This window comes from Suncus etruscus, chromosome 16 (assembly GCF_024139225.1).
Source record: "Suncus etruscus isolate mSunEtr1 chromosome 16, mSunEtr1.pri.cur, whole genome shotgun sequence".
In the NCBI taxonomy this organism is placed as follows: Eukaryota; Metazoa; Chordata; class Mammalia; order Eulipotyphla; family Soricidae; genus Suncus; species Suncus etruscus.
Window position 1 is genome coordinate 9,643,427 of NC_064863.1, and position 18,475 is coordinate 9,661,901.

Below are 18,475 nucleotides of genomic sequence, written 5' to 3' on the forward strand. Positions count from 1 at the left end.
TAGAATAAAAGAATGAAAGGCACAGTTCTATTTTAAGACAATCTGTGAGTCTTTTTTCCCTCAGGCCTGTGATACACTGGAAGCCAAGAGTTCGTCTCAATGTATTTTTATTTTATTTACTTATTTACTTTTTATTTTTGGGGGCCACACCTGGTGACGTTCAGGGGTTACTCCTGGCTTTGGGCTCAGACAGCTCCTGGCTTGGTGGAACATATGGGACTCCAGGGATAGAAACCAGGTCCATCCTGGGTGAGCTGAATGCAAGGCAAAGGCCCTACCACTGCGCTATCGCTTCGGCCCCTCAATGTATTTTTAAAATGTGATTTGATCGCTGAATACTGAGCTCAAGCTCTGGCAAACGCAAAAAACAACAAGAAAGCAAGCAAAAAAGACACCCACAACTACTCAAATGGAAACTCATATGGAACATCAGGGAAGGCTGGGCAAAAAGCATGTTAGAAAGACTTCTAAGTTCAAAGAGAGGCTACTCTTCAACAGTGTGGAGAGCTCTGGTTCACACTGAGGCCTGATGGTGTAAAAATACAGCACTCAGCTGAGGTTCCATGTGTTTTTCACCAGTGTAATTGTCAGCATGGACAGTTCCTTCTGTCTTCTGAGTCAATATTAAGAATTACGCATCATTCACTTTACTTCGTCACCATGTATTTTAACCAGATACATGATACATGCTTCACATGACACTATCAGGTATAGTAAGGGAGGGAGGAAATGGAAATCATTTTTATGTGAATCTATACACTATGGATCAAAAAAGTAAATGCAGGAAACTAATTTAGCTAAAAAGCAAATGATCTTATTGCTGTTGTTAGTGTTTATAAAACTGAGATCCACCTGTACAAGTAAGATCTGGGTAATGAACTGACTTATTAGCTCTTTGTAAGTAACACTTTAGAGTAGAACCCTTATCAGTAAGTGAAATGCATTTAAACTATAAAAAGATACAAACTAAAGAAATGGAGATACCAACAACAAAAAACGAAAAATAAGACTAGAGCCCAAAAGTCAATTGTTTGCATAGTCACATTCTTTCTGTGTCCTTACCTCTAAAATGGCAGCAACACCTACCACAGAGTGAGTGGCTGCGAATGTGTATCTAGAATAGCAGACAGTCCCTATAGTAGGAAATCAGGAAGTACACCAAATCCAGGCCTCTCAGTCACACTGAGCTCAAAGCAGTTCCCGAGACAGCTGGTCCTGCTACCCAGAGCCATGGAAGGCACAGGGCAGGGCACCAAGGCAGCTCCGGCACCTTCTGCCAAGTGTCTCCCACACTCAGAGCATGTGTTTCTCATATGTAGCAGAGGGCGACCCAGGACCTGTCTGGGTCGTGGGAGTGGACCTTTTGCGAAGAACAGGGGATCAAACCCAGAAAAGACTTGTCAAGCTACTTTGGAAGCTAACCAGTCTCAAGAGCTGTGAAATAAATCGTCCCAGAATTTTCTGTCATTGGCCCACATCTTAGAGGTGAAAATGCTGTGATTTTTCAAAGACATATCAATGCAGGAATAAACAGAAATATCCTAAATACCTAGTTCGTCATCTGATGAGGGGCAAAGCTTCTTTCTTTTCCTTTTAGGCATAAGTTTTTCTTCCTCTTCATCCTGGAATTAAGAATGACTAAGGTGAAGCCAACAGAATTTGAATACATGGGTGTTGAAAAGAGGCAAATTAAATTAGCCTTTGAAATAAGATCTTGCACACATTTTTTTTGTTTGTTTTTTTGGGGGTTATACCCCCAGCACTCATGGTTTATCCTGGGTTCTGTGGTTAGGAATTACTCTTGGCAAACTCGGGGGACCATATGGGACACCGGGATTCGAACCAACCACCTTTGGTCCTGGATTGGCTGCTTGCAAGGCAAACACCACTGTGCTATCTCTCCGGGCCCTCTTATATACATTTTTATGAACACTACTTCAGGCATCTAGAGTAATTTCGACTCACATTTTTGTTTTCAAATAAAAATCCAAAATAACCAAATATTCCTAGTTATAGGCTGCACTTCAATACTTGCACAATAAAACGATTTAACAATATTTTTTATTTGACTATTTACAAAGTCAAGCTATCTTTTACAACTGACGGCAAGCGATAAATTAAACAGTAACATTTCCACCCTCTCTTGGGACTCATTAAAAGGATAATAAGGTTTGCTCTGCACTTCTTTGGGGGTCTCGAGCCTGAATTTTCAGTCTGAAAGGAAACAGCAAGTTATTTGGGCATAATCTCACACAAGACCATAAAGGCAGAAGAAAATAATGTAGGGGGGTCTTTCACACACTCCAGCTGTGGGAATGCTGTAAGGGGCTTCACAATGCTAGCCGATGAATTCCAACCAGGAAGTCAAGTTTCAAGCATCTGACTTTGCTGAAGGTGCTTCAGCCCACCAATTCGCATCCCACTGTGTGTGTGTTCCTCTGTCCTTTCGAACATTCGTAGTAAAAGAAATAAGTTTTAGGAATCTGAGGAGTTCCTTTCCCATTCAAAGACTGCTTATGAACTTTTTTCCTTAATAAAACTAAATGGAGGGGCCAAGAAGTTGCTCCATTGCTAAACCAGCAGCCACTGAGAGCGTGTGGGCTAAAGATTGATCCCTGGCACCTCTCCTGCAGCATTGAGCATGTGGCTGTCTGGGGACCTCAGTGATGTAGCGGGTGTGTGTGTGTGGGGGGGGCATGGATGTGTGATCCCCTGATAACACAACTGCTACAAAAACAAAAACAGAAAGGTGGAAGATAAGGGGCAAAGTTAAAATGATTCTCTCAAATGACTGCTGGCAAATCTTGCCAATAGTAATTTTTGAGGTTTGGGGGGGGGGGGGAGAATCCATACCTGGCAGTGCTCAGGGGTGACTCCTGGTTCTCTGCTCAGGAATCACTCCTGGCAGGCTCAGAGGGAGGGAGAAGCAGATCATATGGAATGCTGTGGATTGAATCTTTTGGTGTGCTATGGCTTCGGCCCCAATAGTAATTTAAAAAAAAAGGGCATAAATCTCAGAATATTCTCTACATATCATTTGAAATTCTGGCTACAAAATTCTGTGCTGTTGGGAAAGAGCAGGCTCTGCTCTGACGGAGAAAAGGCAGCTGCTGTAGAATTTGGAGGTGCAAGGTAGAAAGCCTAAGAGGCTGGGGCTCTTAACCACCTCCCACAATGGGAAGATGCAGCCGCAGTGAGAGATTTCGACTTTGGGAGGAGGGGGATCCATCCCAAGGGGCCTTTTTTGTCTCACTCTGCAAACTACAGGGGTTTCTGGTTGCAGAGCGGGCTGTCTCTGCAGTGAGATTTGGGAGGCCTTTGGGCCTCTGGCTGACTAGCAGTTAGGAGGGCTCAGTTGGTCTGCTAGGGGCATTGGGAAGAAGGCAGCAGTCAGCAAATCACAATCTTCCACAGGTTCTTACCAGGAATGCACAATGCCAAAAAAGAAAAAATAAACACCCTGTAGGCTTAACTCATGTGGATCATAAGAGTCACAAAATAAAAAAAGGGGGGGGGCAATGGTTGTTCTATCTCAGTCTCATCAAGGAAACTTCTTTTGGGGCCACACGCCAAAGACCTCAAGGTTTATTCCTGGCTCTGCATTCAGTATTTGCTCCTGGTGCTGCTCAGGGAACTACTTGGGACATGGAGGTACGAACCAGGGTAGGATTCCTGCAAGGCAAATGCCCTCCCTACTGTGCTATTACTCCAGTCCTTCATCAGGGAAACTTTAAGTGAAACTTGAGTTTGCAAAGTATGACTTGCTTTGTCTTTAGCAAGAGGATCACTGAAATCACTGTGTTCATCCCACTGTAGAGAGAGATACCAGCAAGCTCAAAGTCTGCAAAAGATTTTATTCATTGCATTCTCAGTAAAAGTCTTCACTGCGGTATCTGGGTCTTCCTCTCAAATACAGAGCTGCTAAATTGGGAGTAAATCTATTTTTTTTTAAATTAGAGGAAACGACGATACTGCATGGCCCCACTGAACCTGGTTAATGGCCCAGGCCGGAGAGCCCGCTCTAAACACCTCCTATCTCCCATTTTCTCAGGAAACCACAATCAACCCTGATTGCGACTTACATTGAGCGGTTCCTGGGCCAGCGGAGGTTCACTCCTCAGGTCAGCTATAAGAAATGAAAAAGAAAAAAGGAGATTGAATGAGGTTTCTGAACCACAGAGAAACAAAGCTAGAGGAAGCCCTTCAGGGTAGTGAGGCCTCGGCCAAGAGATCTGACTGCTTTCTGCTGAACATGTATAGACTGACCCTTTTATCTCTGCAACCTGCCTCCTGTTAGGCCAGTAGAACAGAATGGTCTTGCAATCTACGGAACCATGACAGGGGCCTGAGAAATCCTCCCTGACTCAGTGCTGCTGCTGCTGCTATAAAGAGAGGCAGAGGACTCCCCTAACTGTTACCATATGGTGGTGGTAGCAGCTCAGTTAAAATCATGCCACCAAATGAGACGGCAGTTTCCCCCTCAAACAGCAATGGTGTGTTTATATGTGTTTTTTGGAAAATAGAACATCAACTGTTTTGACTCAAAGATGGCAGAGTACACTAAGTGTCCTTTAAACGACTTCCTATTCCATAAGCACAACTCCTGCTGAACCTGACCTCATCCAGTAAAGTCTGTGAAAACCAGAGACTTCTGATGCCAACAAATGCCACCTCCTGGAAACAAACAGGGCGCTCATTACTGTCCTGTCATACAAACAGACAAATGTCAACGAACGCCCATGCTGGGTTTTTGACAGTCATTGTTCCAGTGTTGACATTCCAGCACTCAACTGTTTATAGGACCTGGGGTGGCTGTTATCCAGGATTGCTCATACTCTTGCTTCTAAGGATTTTGAGCTCATGTCAGCAAAAGCTGGATTGTTCTGAGAGTTTTGTCTGGGAAGGTCCCTGCTCTACCTGCCTCAGATCACCCTAGGTGAGCTTTGAATTCTCACAACAACTACTCCCCAGTCTCTGGCCCCACCTCCAAGGCTTCTGTCCCTGTCATCACCTAACATGTGACTTCTCGCAGTTGTCCCCAGATTAATGGAAGAGATTAAAAATTCACTACTTCTGGGCCCAGAGAGATAGCACAACGGCGTTTGCCTTGCAAGCAGCCGATGCAGGACCAAAGGTGGTTGGTTCGAATCCCAGTGTCCCGTATGGTTCCCTGTGCCTGCCAGGAGCTATTTCTGAGCAGACAGCCAGGAGTAACCCCTGAGCACCACCGGGTGTGGCCCAAAAACCAAAAAAAAAAAAAAAAAAAATTCACTACTTCTATTCTTTTTTTTGGGGGGGGGGGAGGGTCACACCTGGTGGTACTCAGGAGTTACTCCTGGCTCTACACTCAGAAATCACTCCTGGCAGGCTCAGGGGATCATGGGATGCCAGGATTCGAACCAATTACCTTCTGCATGCAAGGCAAACACCTTACCTCCACGCTATTTCTCCAGCCCTGACTACCTGTATTCTTTGGTCTTTTCAATTCGTGTGTTGTATGACTAACAACCGCATTTTCAGGGGTTACTCCTGGCAGGCTCAGGGAAAATACGGGATGCTGGGGATCGAACCCGGGTCTGCTGCTTGCAAGCCAAGTGCTCTCCCTGCCGTGTTATTACACCGGCCCCTCCCACTTCATTTAAATGTCCAATTTTAGGATGCAACTATCACGTGCATATTTAATATGGAAACCCATAGGAATTAATAATTTTATTATTTACTTCAGTGCATCTTTCTATATTTAATACTGATTCAGATAGGAGCAATAGTATAGTGGATTGGGTGCTTGCCTTACATGTAGTTGACTTGGGTTTGACCCAAAACATCCTGCCATGGTCCTAAACATCTTGCCAGGAGTGATACCCGAGCTCAGAGCCAGGAAAAACTCGAGTACCACAGGACGTGGTTCCAAAAACCTAAGAAAAGAATCAGCTAATCCCATAAAAAAATAGGGAAAAGAAATAGACAGAACTTTCCTCAAGGAGAAATACGGATGGTCAAAAGACACATGAAAAAAAAAACAACCGAGACATATTTTCATCAGGGAGATGCAAACCAAAACAACAACCAGTTACTACCTCGTCCCACTGGCACACATGACAAAGAACAAGAATAAGCAGTGCTAGAGTGGATGTGGGGAGAAAAGAACTCTCAACCACTTCTGGGGGGAATGTCTGACTGTCCAGCATTTTTGGAAAACAATATGGACATTCTTCAAAACTCCTGGGATTGAGCTTCAATTTGACCCAGCATACTATTCCTGGGAATATACTTTAAGGGCCTGAAAACACAATGTAGAAAAGGTATTGTACTCCTATGTTCATTGTAGCATCACTTATATATAAAAGACCTTGAAAACAAGCAAAGTGCCCGAGAACAGGTAAGTGGGAAAAAGAAACTGTGGTATATCTCACACAATCAAATGCTAAGTAGCTGTTAGGAAAATAAAGCCACGGGGAGTATCATACTGAGTGAAATGAGTCAGAGGGGAGAAGGAGAGAATGATTACATTCATCTGTGGGATATAGAAAAACATACTCATAGCATGAGAATAATACCCAAAGACAATAGAGATGGTGGGGTGGAGTAAGTTAGGACACAGGCGAGACCACTATGACAACAATAATTGGAAATTATTACTCTCTCTAGACTAAAACTGGGAACTGAAAGGAAGTAAAAGTGATGTGCATGATACCCCTTCAGTAACAAATTACAAACCACTATCTAAAAGAAAAAAATAAGATGGGGGGGAAGAGGGAGGGAAGAGGAGGAGAGAAGAATTTGCCACAAACCACAGAGGCAGGCTGGGGTGGGATGATGAAAAGGAAACTGCAGAAATTGGTGGTAGGAAATGAACACTGGTGAAGGGATGCAGTTGGGTCACTGTATGAAACTCAACTATCAACAACTTTTTATCTCTGTATCTCATGGTGATTTAGTAAAAAAAAAAAAAGTAAAAGAAGAGAAAAGAAATAGTATTTTTTCTAAATTCTCTTAGAAACAACAGAAGTCAAATTTATTGAACCTATGAACGTTTTACTTAAGTCAACTACAGATTTTGGGCAACTATGAAAGGTTTTACCCTGTGCAAGGATAAAAGAACAACAAGTGCTTACCAGCTCCACTCGAGGTTCTTTCACAGTGTGCTGGAGTTTCATGACTTTTCTCTTTTTCTGGTGGTATACATGTCTGAAGTCAAAAGAAGCACAAAAAATGATCAGACCTAAACATCAAACCCAAAGTCAACGACAAAAGAATCAAAACCCCCAATCTACAACAAGCTATACACAAAGGGGACCCATTACGGTAGCAGTCCATGGGGTACAGGGGGTAGGTTTCCGATTCATCCTGGGAACAGGGATGAAGAGAGGACAACTCTGATGGTGGGAATGGCCCTAAATCACTGTCACTATATATATTAAAGATAACTTGTGAAAGACTTGTAATTCACATTGGTCACAACAAAAATTTTATATATATATATATATATATATATATATATATATATATATATATATATATATATATATATATATATAAGCTCATCAAGGTTTGTAAACAAGGCATGACTAAAATTCAGCAAATAAATATCCAGTGGCTTGTAATAATGTAAAAGTATAATTTGCCTATCTATGGAAACTTAATAAGTGAATGCTTTTAGAAATAAAAAATCAAATCCCATATAGCAACCGTCAATGGGCTTCCTAGTACTTCACAGTCAAATCTGTGATTTAATACTACTCAAGAGGCCTAGAACTCTTGACCCCAGGCACCGATTGGATCTAAAGGCTGCACACCTTTGAACCAATGCAGAGTCCAAAGTTCACCACCAGCCTACCTGTGTCCAGAAAATGCTGCTTTACCTGGTAGGTGCTGTCTTTTCTTTGATCTTCCACAAACTTTTATGCTCAAAATCCAATTCATAAATTCTCTTTGAAAGGGCTCCTATATCCCTGCCCTTTGCTCCCACCGGGTAAGCAGAATGTTCTCTGCTCTGTTCAGAGTCCCCAAGTTAACTGCTACCTTTACACATGCTAAGAGGCTGGGTTGAAAAGGGAATATGAAGGCTAAACAAAACCAAGCCTACAGATCTGAGAAACCATTTGAAATGTTAAGCAAAAACATGACTTGGCTTACTGTTTTTAAAAAGTACTCAGGTTGGAGAAATAGCTCCAAGGGTTGAGTCCCTGGTTTGCAGACAGGAGACCCAGGTCCAATCTCGGTTCCTCCCTACCTACTGAATCCTACCTCTGCACCCGAGAGAGCCCTTCGTGGTTCCTGAGCAGAACCAGGAGGTGCCAAAGCAGAGTCTGAAATGGCCTTTAACAAAGAGCCAGGAGTGGCCCCCAGAGCCTGTATGTGTGGTTCACACCTGTTCCCTCAATCAAAGAAGTCTCAGGGTTGAATGAATCACAGACTAAAGAAGATCAGAAGTGGAGAAAGCCCAAAGGGAGAATCAGCAGCAGTAATTTACACTGGTGTGGTGGATGTGAAAGTAGATGGATCCAGGCTTCAGTTTGTAAATCAAAACTATCATTGTCATGACATAAACATGGGTGGCAGGAGAAACTGAGGACACTCTTAGGTTTCAGGCTTGGGTACCGAGGTGCTGGTGATGAGAGTATTCAGAGATGGCTTTCCCCCAGGATAGGACAAGAACCCTAATTATTGAGAATAGGAGCTACAAACAGCTTATATAGATTTATACATACACACACGGTGAGAAGAGCTTGCACCATTTAGAGCTCAGCAAAACTCAAATGATCAGTCTTACCTCAGATTTCAACTCAGGTTTCTGCTCCGAGCTTCCCAAAACATTCGACGGAGACTCTTCGTTGTCTAATGAAATTCAAAACATGAAGCTGTGTTCACAATACTATCGTAGAGAGTACAGTGGAGAGGATACTTACCTCGCACACAGCTGAGCCTGGGCCAACACACAGGACCTAGAACCTGCCAAGAGTAAGTCTTGAACACTGCTGAGTGTTCAAACAAAAAACCAACTTTATACAGTATCTCCGGAATCAAAAGGTAACAGAGGGGGCTGGAGAGAGCACAGTGGTTCAGGTGTTTTCCATGCATGTGGCCCACCCAGTTGTGACCTCCTCCACCCCGTACGGTCCCCTCAAGAACAGCCAAGGAAGGATCCCCACAGAGCATAAAAAGGTAACAAAATGTCCCCAAGCATATCAAACCTTCCTCCTCCTTTTACTGCTCTATGGAAAATTTCAAATCAAAGGTAGGGATCATATATACTGCATTTTCTTGGAGAATGTTTTTGGTTATTATTATACCAAAAAGAGTGATTAAATGGGGGCCGGAGAGATAGCATGGAGGGAAGGCATTTGCCTTGCAAGCTGAAGGACGGTGATTCAAACCCTGGCATCCCATATGGTCCCAGAGCCTGCCAGGAGTGATTTCTGAGCATAGAGCCAGAATTAACCCCTGAGCGCTGCCGGGTGTGACCCAAAAACCAAAAAAAAAAAAAAAAAAAAAAAAAAAAAAGTGATTAAATGTTATTTGTAGATACATCTTATTTACAAGTATTTTTCTACGGCAAGCTACATGATTTCTCCCTTTAAGAAATGTTCTGGGGCTGGGCCAGAGAAATAGCACTGTGGGCAAGGTGCTTGCTCGCATGCCGCTGACCTGGAGTTTGATCACTGGTTTGATTACAATATGTAATCCTCTATAGACCGCTAGAATCGAGTCCTGACTACAGCTAGGTGTATGCAGCTGTATTCTAACCCCTTAACCAATTCTACCCCCTAACCCCTACCTAGCAAAGAAACAAACCAAAAAAAAAAAAAAAAAACCCTCAATGGACAAACAGTAAATTAGAATTTACTCTAGTGAGGAATTGGGAGATAGCACAGCAGTAGGACGTTTGCCCTGCAGGCATCCAATCCTGGACAGAGCTGGGTTTGATCCTCAGCATCCTATTCGGTCCTCTGAGCCAGTTAGGAGTGTTTTCTGAGCACAGAGCCAGGAGTAACCCCTGAGTGCCACTGGGTGTGGCCCCCAAACTCCAAAACCCAAAACCTTCTCAAAATAATGTTCTCTAGTGAAAAATATCTCAATTCTATCCAACTTCTCCCCTTTGCCATGAAGTCTTACTTCACTTGCCTATTTATGTCTCCAAGGCACACCCACCCTCTCTTTTGGTTTACTATCCGTGCCTTCAGAGGCACAGAGGAACTCTCTGAGGTAGAGAGAAGCAACTGATTGGAGCAAAAGTCAGTCATAAACATCTCCAGAACACTCAACCTACCCCAGGCTCAAACTTCAAAGTTACTTACCTCAAGATGTCTCTTAAGTCCTTGTGAATGCAACTTGAGCTACCAAGTCAGCTTGCTTGAAGCTGTTAGATTCTGTCTAACAGTGGGACCTAGTTGAGTGACCAAGACTGAATGCCAAGGTCTATGAAGTGAAACTAGGCAGGCCAAAGCCTACACAACTTCGCAAGTCACCATCGTCGACAAGATCAGGGCTCGGGGAGCTGGGAACCTGGGTCTTTAATTTTGGGGGTGGGTTAGGTCACACCCAGTGTTACTCCTGCCTCTGTACTTAGAAGTTGCTCCTGGCAGGCTCGGGGGACCGTATGGGATGCCGGGATTCAGACCATACGTCCTGAGTCAGCTGCATACAAGGCAAACACCCTCCCACTGTGCCATCTCTCCAGCCCCTCAAAGTATCTTTTAACAGGTCATCTTAGAGGTTAACAATACATATAATCATCTCAGCCAAACTCCAGTGTGAAGGGGATGGAATCTCACCTGGGTCACCCAAACTTGCTTCAGAATAGATGGTGATTTTGGGGTCCCCTTCCTCCTGTGGTAATTTGGTCACACCATCTCCGCTTTCACTCTTTCCAGTCAAATCCTGCTCACCTGTAGCAGCTGACGGCACGGCGTCGTTGGCAGCTGGGGGGACTAGGGTGTGGCAGGGGGTCGTGGTTGAATCCTGGCCATTAATACATTCAGCGGGTGTTTGCACACTGCCCCTAGACCCCTGCTGGTCTGGAGGAAGTGAGGACCTTTCTGAGGTAGCATCACTGATGTGTGGTAGGTCACCAGCTTCTGTAGCACCGAAATTGACTGCTGCTGCACAGCCAACCCCGATGGAGGAGTCCCCAGGTACTGGCCGGGACGTTTGCTCCTTCCCTCTCGGACCCACGGAGGAGTTGGCACTGTTCTCCGAGCCCCTTAAGGGACTGTCCCGTTTCATCCCTGGCCCAGAGGGGTTTTGTTCTCTTTGAACAGGACTCAAGGAGGTTGTCTGTTCTTTTGGACTCTGGTGTGAGAAGCTTGCATTCTGCAGTTCTCCAACTTGCCTCTCTTCCTTGGTGCCGGGCTGGTCTCCTGCAGAGGGCACGTTGGCCAGTTCCTTGTCCTGGCCTTCCGTGGGATCTGTGGCTCCTACGCTGCCCACTTCTTCTGTGAAAGGCCCAGGGTGCTGCTGACAGCTGTTCTCATTCATCTGGCTGGGCATGGGGACCTCACCCCTGCTGACTTTGGCCACTGCCGGGCCATCTTTATCTCTGCCTTCTTGGCTGGCTGCAGCTGGCAGACCATCTTCGTGCCTGTCTAGACTGCTGGCAGTTACCCCACCGCACTCAGCTGACTCCGCTGTGCTGGTGGAGATGATGGCAGCATCACCCAAGTCTTCCACTCTCTGGACCGAGGCGGGCTGGGCCTCGTCCTGAGGGGCAGCTTCCATCATGACAGCCTCGCATCCTTCAGACGTGCTTGTGGAAATCATGGTGGCATCACTGATCTCTTCAGTCAGCGTGACTGAGGGCTGGATGTCCTCCTGGGGGGCAGCGCTGGACACGGGACCCTCACAGTCCTCCACAGAGCTGGTCGAGATGATGGCACTGCCATCTTTTTCTTCCACTATGACAGCAGAGCACCTGTTTTCACCCAAGATAGAGGCCTCACATTCCTCTGCAATGCTGGTAGAAATAAGAGCACATTCGTCTTTCTCTTCTTTGCTGGTGGAGGCAAGAGGGCTTCTGGGTGCTGTGGATGCACTGGGCATAGGTACCTCAAAATCATCGGTGCTTCTCAAGGCAAGACCTTCAACTTGCGCTTCAGCTGTGGCTCCAGGCTGCTGACTCTCAGCACACTTGGTGGTCGTGGCGCTGGAGATAGGTACATCAAACTCTTCTCTTATGCTGGTGGAAATCATGGCGCATTCATCTTTCTCCTCGCTTTGTAAAGCAACGGTCTGGTTGTCAACTCTGGACGCTGCACTGGGCATGGGGGCCTCAAATTCTTCCATGCTCCCTCTGCTGCTTTCCCTATCTTGCTCAGTTCGCAGAGCACGTGAATGACCTTCTGCCACATCAACAGTCTTGCTTGACGGGATGGTATAGCTGTTTGTCGCACTGGTGGAAATGATCAAGCCTTTGCCTTCTGTTTTGGCCCCAGCTGAATTCGTTTGGTCAGAATCATTGTCATGTGCTGTGGTAGCCAAGAGGCCGCCACACTCTTCATTTTCCACTGAGGTGATGACACCTTCGGCTTCTTTTCCACTGGGTAACGTGCCATCGACTTCACAGGCTGGGGCCGCACCAGAGACAAGGACCTCATAGCTGCCCCCCACAAGGCCCGTGGAAATGGCACCATCCTCCAGTTTTTCTCTTCTGGAGAGCAGGCTGTCCCTTTCCTTTAAAGTGGTACTCGTCCCAGGACCCTCGGAACCGACAGCAGCACCGGTCACTTCAGCCTTCCCTAGGACCTCACTGGTCACACTGCTTTCTACAATCCCTTTGGCGCTGGAGCAGATCTCTGGATCTTTCATTTCCTTCTCTACCCCACCCATGCTATCCACATTGCTCTCATTCGCATGTGCGACGGCCGCTCCAGCCTCTGCTTCCACGTGCCCAGCAGCAGTCCCAATCTGACCAGGCCCTTCTTCTGCGCTTTCGCAAACCATAGCCCCTTCACCTTCCTCTAGGCCTGTACAAGTCGAGGAATGCCCAACTTCGTTGCCTCTTCCGGTGCTCGTCACCAGACCCTCACCCTCATCATCTTCCTCTTTGGCACCGGTACTGGTGACGATGCCTTCGTCATCACACAGGCTAGCAGCGACTAGCGGTGCATTTGAGCCTTCTTTGGCGGCTGTGCTGTCCATGGCGTTCTCGCCATTTTCTTCAGACTCAGAACTTAGCGCAAAGCCTTCACTGTTTTCTTCTAAGCCTGTGCAGCTCGCGGGCCCCTCACCATCTTCTTCTGTGATACCTGTACTGGTGACCGCGCTTTCACCTTCGGTGCCATCATTCACGGGGCCATCTTGTTCTTGTGGAGCACCTGTTCCAGGAGGCACATTGTCATCCACTAGGACCACGGCTGCACCTGTAACCATGAGCTCCTCTGGTGGCCCTGCCCCAGTCACCGAACACATCACAAAGTCATCACCTCTCCTTTCTGCCCCAGTGCATGTCACGGCCCCTTCAGTTTCTTTCTTGGGGCCTAGTCTCGTCACCGTTCTCTGGAAGCCATCCATCTCTTCGCTGCTCATGGAGCCCGCTCTTATCTCCGTCCCTGCACTTGTCACCGCCCCATCACTCTCAACCTCACTAATGAAAGCCGCCGCTCCTCTAACCCGTTCTGAGTCTCTACCAGAAGAGCCAGCGTCGCATTTTCCTTCAGAGCCTGCACTGGTTACGGCATCATCCTTCTCTTCAGTCACAATGTTGATGCTGTTGACGCTATCTTCTTCTCTAACCGTGTGAGCTGTCACTGGGTCTTCTACTCTGTCACCAGATCCAGCCGTGGGACACTCTCCACTTTCTCCTTCCTTGGTGCTTGTGAGGAAGGTCTCACTTTCAGCAAATCCTTCTGTCACAAACCCCCCACCTTCCTCGGCTGCAGCAAAAACAGTTCCTCCTCCACTAGCCTCTGCCCCTCCAAGAGGAGGAATGGAGCACCTGCCTGCTATCATGCCTTCATCTGCCTCAATGCTTGTGCATGGAATGGCCACTTTGCCTTTCCCCTTTTCTGAAGAAGTGGTGGTTGCGGCATCCCCACCACCACTTGCTGGGTTTAAGATGACATCCTTGGCTGTCCTCTCAGTGCTGGTGGCTATAGGAGACTTTTCTGGCTCCCCACACCCAGGGGAAATATTCTTGGCTTCTCCATTCCTTTGGGGTGAAACTGAGGATGTTGTGTCATTTCCAGCACTGGTGTCAACCTCGCTATTTCTTTCCATCTTGGACGGTGTTTTATCTACTTCACATGGGTCTCTGCTATCTTTATGTTCAATAGTTTCAGTATCTCTTTCTGCACTCATGCCCACCACATGGTCCATGGCACCACCATCCTTTCTGCCGTTCTCGACTGCAGCTCTCACTGTCTGCTTAGAACTGAGACCTGAGCTTAGGCCACGTGTTTTCTCTGCCCTGTCCATTAAGTTGCCATCTTTGTCAACATTCTCGTTTCCCGGAATTGAGGCTGTTGACTTACTATCAAGAGCTGTGTTTACTTTTCCTTGTTTACTAAGCAGTGAAGTTGCCTGGCACCCTTCTGCATTGTGTCTTTTGCTGTCTGTGCCTGCTTTTGCTCGTGTCTCTTCTGTGGGAACTGCACCGCTTTCTTTGCTGTCACTTGCCCTGGAGGCTTCAGACTGCTTACCAGCCAAACTCCGGTTAGAGATTTCAGAGGAGTTCATACGGGAAATACTGGCTCTGGTACCTTCTGAAACGGTTCTTTTGTTATTTGAAGAAACAGCATCTGCATCATGAGCTTGTGTCTGATGGGCAAGAGTCACTGAACTGAAATGTGGCGAGCGATCTACATTCGTGGAATGTTCTAGCGCAGTTTCTCGTGGAGCGGCACAGTCTTCAGTGGGTTTGACTGCGTTTTTCAAATTCTTCTGCGCCCTACTGTTCCCTGCTGGGAGCTGAGGAAACGTTCTAGCACCAGTTGGAAGGTCTGCATTCATTTCATGTGCCCCAGGTTGAGTGACTTCTTTCTCACCAGGGTTCAGTTTTGATGCATTGCTTTGCACTTTCTTGGTCTGAGAGCTTTTATGGTCAGCGTGCTTTTCAGCATTACTAGCAAGACCTGATCCGTGTCTAGATTTGCTGGCTGGAGTGACTGTTTTCGCGTCAACGGTGGAAGTTTTCACTTCTTCCTTTACAGTGGTGGCAGCCGTTTTCAGTTTTGTGACAGACTCAGAGTCAATGTCTTGATTAGAAGCATTATTGCTGCTGTCTTGGGTTTTAGAGACTTCACATACATTTTCAGTGGCCGGCTCAGAATCCGTTTCCATCGGCTCTTGTTCAGGGGTCAACGTGGTCTCACCACTTTTCTTTGGTTTCTGAAGATGAGAAGTGCCCAGAGTGTTGCCTGTGAGTTTTTCTTCGCCTTTGGGAATTTCCTGGGACAAACTTCCTCGTCGATTTTCACTTAACTTTCTACTTACTTTCTTTTCTGTGACTGCACTACTCCCCCTAGCCTTTTCATGGTTCCCGTCAGCCTCTTTACCATCCTTGTCATCTGACTTATTTTCCTCTTTCTTTCTCAAGTCTTTGCTGCTGTGCTTTAGGCTTCTGCTTTTGTGCCCAGCAGACAGTTTTCTCTCTGGTCTGGAAGAGCTTGAATCTTTCTCACCCTTGTGCTTCTCCTTTGCCAAGGGCAATTTGGCTCGGTGACCGGAATCCTTCTGAGTACTATGAGATGAAGAAGCAGGACTCTCTAAAGCGGGTTCCACACCCGCTTCCTCAAGTTTGTCCTCCACTTTAGACTTGCGCTGTCTATCTGGATCACTTTCTTCTGTGTTCTTCTCCTTATCTGGTTTTGCAGTGGTCGATTGTTTGGAGACACTTTCATGTGATTCCGTTTCAACTACTTTTACCAATTTGCCTTGACTTTTGGATTTCGACTTTAATCCAGGTTTCTCTTCTACCAAGCTCTTTGTTCGTCGCCTCTCCTTGTGAACCACCTCTTCAGGTTTTAAGTTACTATCTAAAGTATTTGAGTCCGTGTCACATTTATCCTCTGAGTAACTCTCACTTCTTCTCTGTCCTGTAATGCCATGTTGCCGGAAACTCTGAGAATCTTTCTGAATTTTGGAATCACTCAGTCGTCTCGATTTATGCTCGGTCTTAGTTTTGTCAGTTGACGTGTGCCTCTCTTTCTTGTTTTCTTTACGAGCATTCTCCTCCGCCTTTATAATATACTCAGAGACTGGCTTTCCATCTTTGCCTAAAACTGATAGTTTCCTTTCGTTTCTGTGTTTACTCTTCCGTTCGGCTTTATCATCAGAAGAAAGCTTTGTTTGCTGACTTTGCTTCTGCAAACTTTCTTCCGCTTTTAGGCCTTTCTCAGAAGAGTGAGGCTCAGCCTCATCACCTGCTTTGTTCAGACTATCACCTTTGTACTTATGTTTCATAAACGGTTTGTCCTCAGACAGAGTTTTCTCTTTCTCAGACTTTTCCTTAGAAGAGGATTTTGCCTCCTTTTTAGGTAGGCTTTTCAAATGCAATGTTTCGGAATCATCTTTCTTTAGATGCTTTTCGTCTTTTTTAAATGTGCTTTTTGGTTTCTGAGTTTCTTCTGGGCCAGTTTCTGAGCTCTCTGCTTGCCTTTTCCCCTCTCTAGTGTCAGTCTCTTCCTGGGCTGTTTCTACCAGAACTGGGGTAGATGTTCGTCTCTTATGCTCTCTTTCATTTTTGTTTTCATCAGCTGAATGTAAGGACTCTGAAAGTCTCCGGGCAGGTTTATTTGGATCAGGTTTTGCATGAACATGCTTCAAATCCTTTGAAGAAGACACCTTTTCCTTTTCACAATGCTGTAAAAAAAAAAATTCGAACATCAACTTTCACATTAAAATATGGTATTATGATGCATTTTCTCTGTTGAAGCTATGTACATGTATACCTTTCTTAGTCCTTGCAAGCACCCTGTGTGAGGTACAATTAGCTGTATTTTTTTTGTTTGTTTGTTTCTGGGCCACACCTAGCAGTGCTCAGGGGTTACTCCTGGCTTTCTGCTCAGAAATCACTCCTGGCAGGCTGGGAGCCCAGGAATTGAACCCAGGTCGATCCTGAATTGGCTCTGTGCAAGGTAACTGCCCTAACCACTGTGCTATCTCTCTGACCCTTATTAGCTGTATTTTAAATCTCAGAAAATGGGAGCTCAGTTGTATCCAGTAATCTTCACATTTAATAAAGCTTAGGTGAGCTCTTTCTTTATTTTGGGGTCACACAGAGCAATGATCAGTGATGCTTTGCACTCAGGTGTCACTTTTTTTTGTGGGGGCCACACCCAGCAGTGCTCACCCTGGCTGTGCTCAGAAATCACTCCTGATAGGCTCAGGGGACCATATGGGATACTGAAAACCAAATCCAGGTCTGTCCCAGGTAGTCCGTGTGCAAGGCAAATGCCCTGCCTCTGTGCTATCTATCTGACCACAGGAGTTACTGTTGATGGTGCTCAGGGGGCCATATGATATGCCAAGGATCGAACCTGCAAGGCAGCTTACCTGCTGTACTATCTCTTTGGCTCTGGGTGAGCTCATTTTAAGTCAGGTACTCTCTACCTCAACACAGATACATCGTTTGTAAAGCAGTTACTACTCTTTAGCTGTGTTATGCATGTAAACAATTAAAAAATGAACCGAAGCAAAAGTTTACTGATTTAATTTACGTGCTTTTTCATGTATATCTCAAATATTTCAGTTCTTCTTAGGATACTCAGAAAATTATTTCTGATGTAATAACTCATAGCATCCATTAGATAAAGTGTACTTACTTTATGTATAGTATGTACATTTTATCTAAAGAAAAATTCTAATACAGAAAGCATCTATACCTGTGTCCATCACAGAATGGCAGTGAGGTTACTGAGGGATATTGACTAACCACAGTAAATTGGGACCCTCAAATAAGCATACATGTCTTTAATTGCTTACTGCTGCACTTTTTTTTTTTTTTTACAGTTTTACAGCATAATGTACATTGACAGATATAGGAATGAAGGCATAGCAGTCAAAGAATGGTGATCTCACTGATCTAAAGTTACAGTAAACTTGAAGCCATTAATGTGAATATTTTGATCACACCCGGCAGTGCTCAGGGCTACTCCTGGCTCTGTGCTCAGAAATCACTCCTAGCAGGCTCCAGGGACCATAGGGATGATAGGAATCGAACCATGGTCTGTCCTGTGTTGGCAGCTTGCCTTATCACTGTGCTATTGCTCTGGCCCCAAGCTCTACATTGTTATATGTTCATTGCAGCACTGTTCTTTTTTTTTTTTTTTTTTTCGTTTTTGGTTTTGTTTTTTTGGGTCACACCCGGCACTGCTCCGTCTTTACTCCTGGCTCTATGCTCAGAAATTGCCCCTGGCAGGCACAGGACACCATATGGGATGCCGGGATTTGAACCACCGTCCCTCTGCATGCAAGGCAAACACCCTTCCTTCATGCTATCTCTCTAGCCCCTCCAGAACTGTTCTTAATAGCCAGAATC

General features: G+C 45.6%; 1 protein-coding gene across 2 annotated transcripts in view; it reads right to left on the reverse strand.

Annotated features, from left to right (window-relative positions):
• BOD1L1 (biorientation of chromosomes in cell division 1 like 1) overlaps window positions 1-18,475 on the reverse strand; it is a 57,887-nt gene that overhangs the window by 16,361 nt on the left and 23,051 nt on the right. For both annotated transcript variants that reach the window (XM_049790058.1, XM_049790057.1), the window contains 5 exons: window positions 10,776-16,797; window positions 8,774-8,838; window positions 7,116-7,188; window positions 4,083-4,126; window positions 1,550-1,622 (listed from right to left, as the gene is read on the reverse strand). In XM_049790058.1, the coding sequence (XP_049646015.1) occupies window positions 1,550-1,622; window positions 4,083-4,126; window positions 7,116-7,188; window positions 8,774-8,838; window positions 10,776-16,797 (6,277 nt within the window). The remainder of the gene's footprint in view (window positions 1-1,549; window positions 1,623-4,082; window positions 4,127-7,115; window positions 7,189-8,773; window positions 8,839-10,775; window positions 16,798-18,475) is intronic.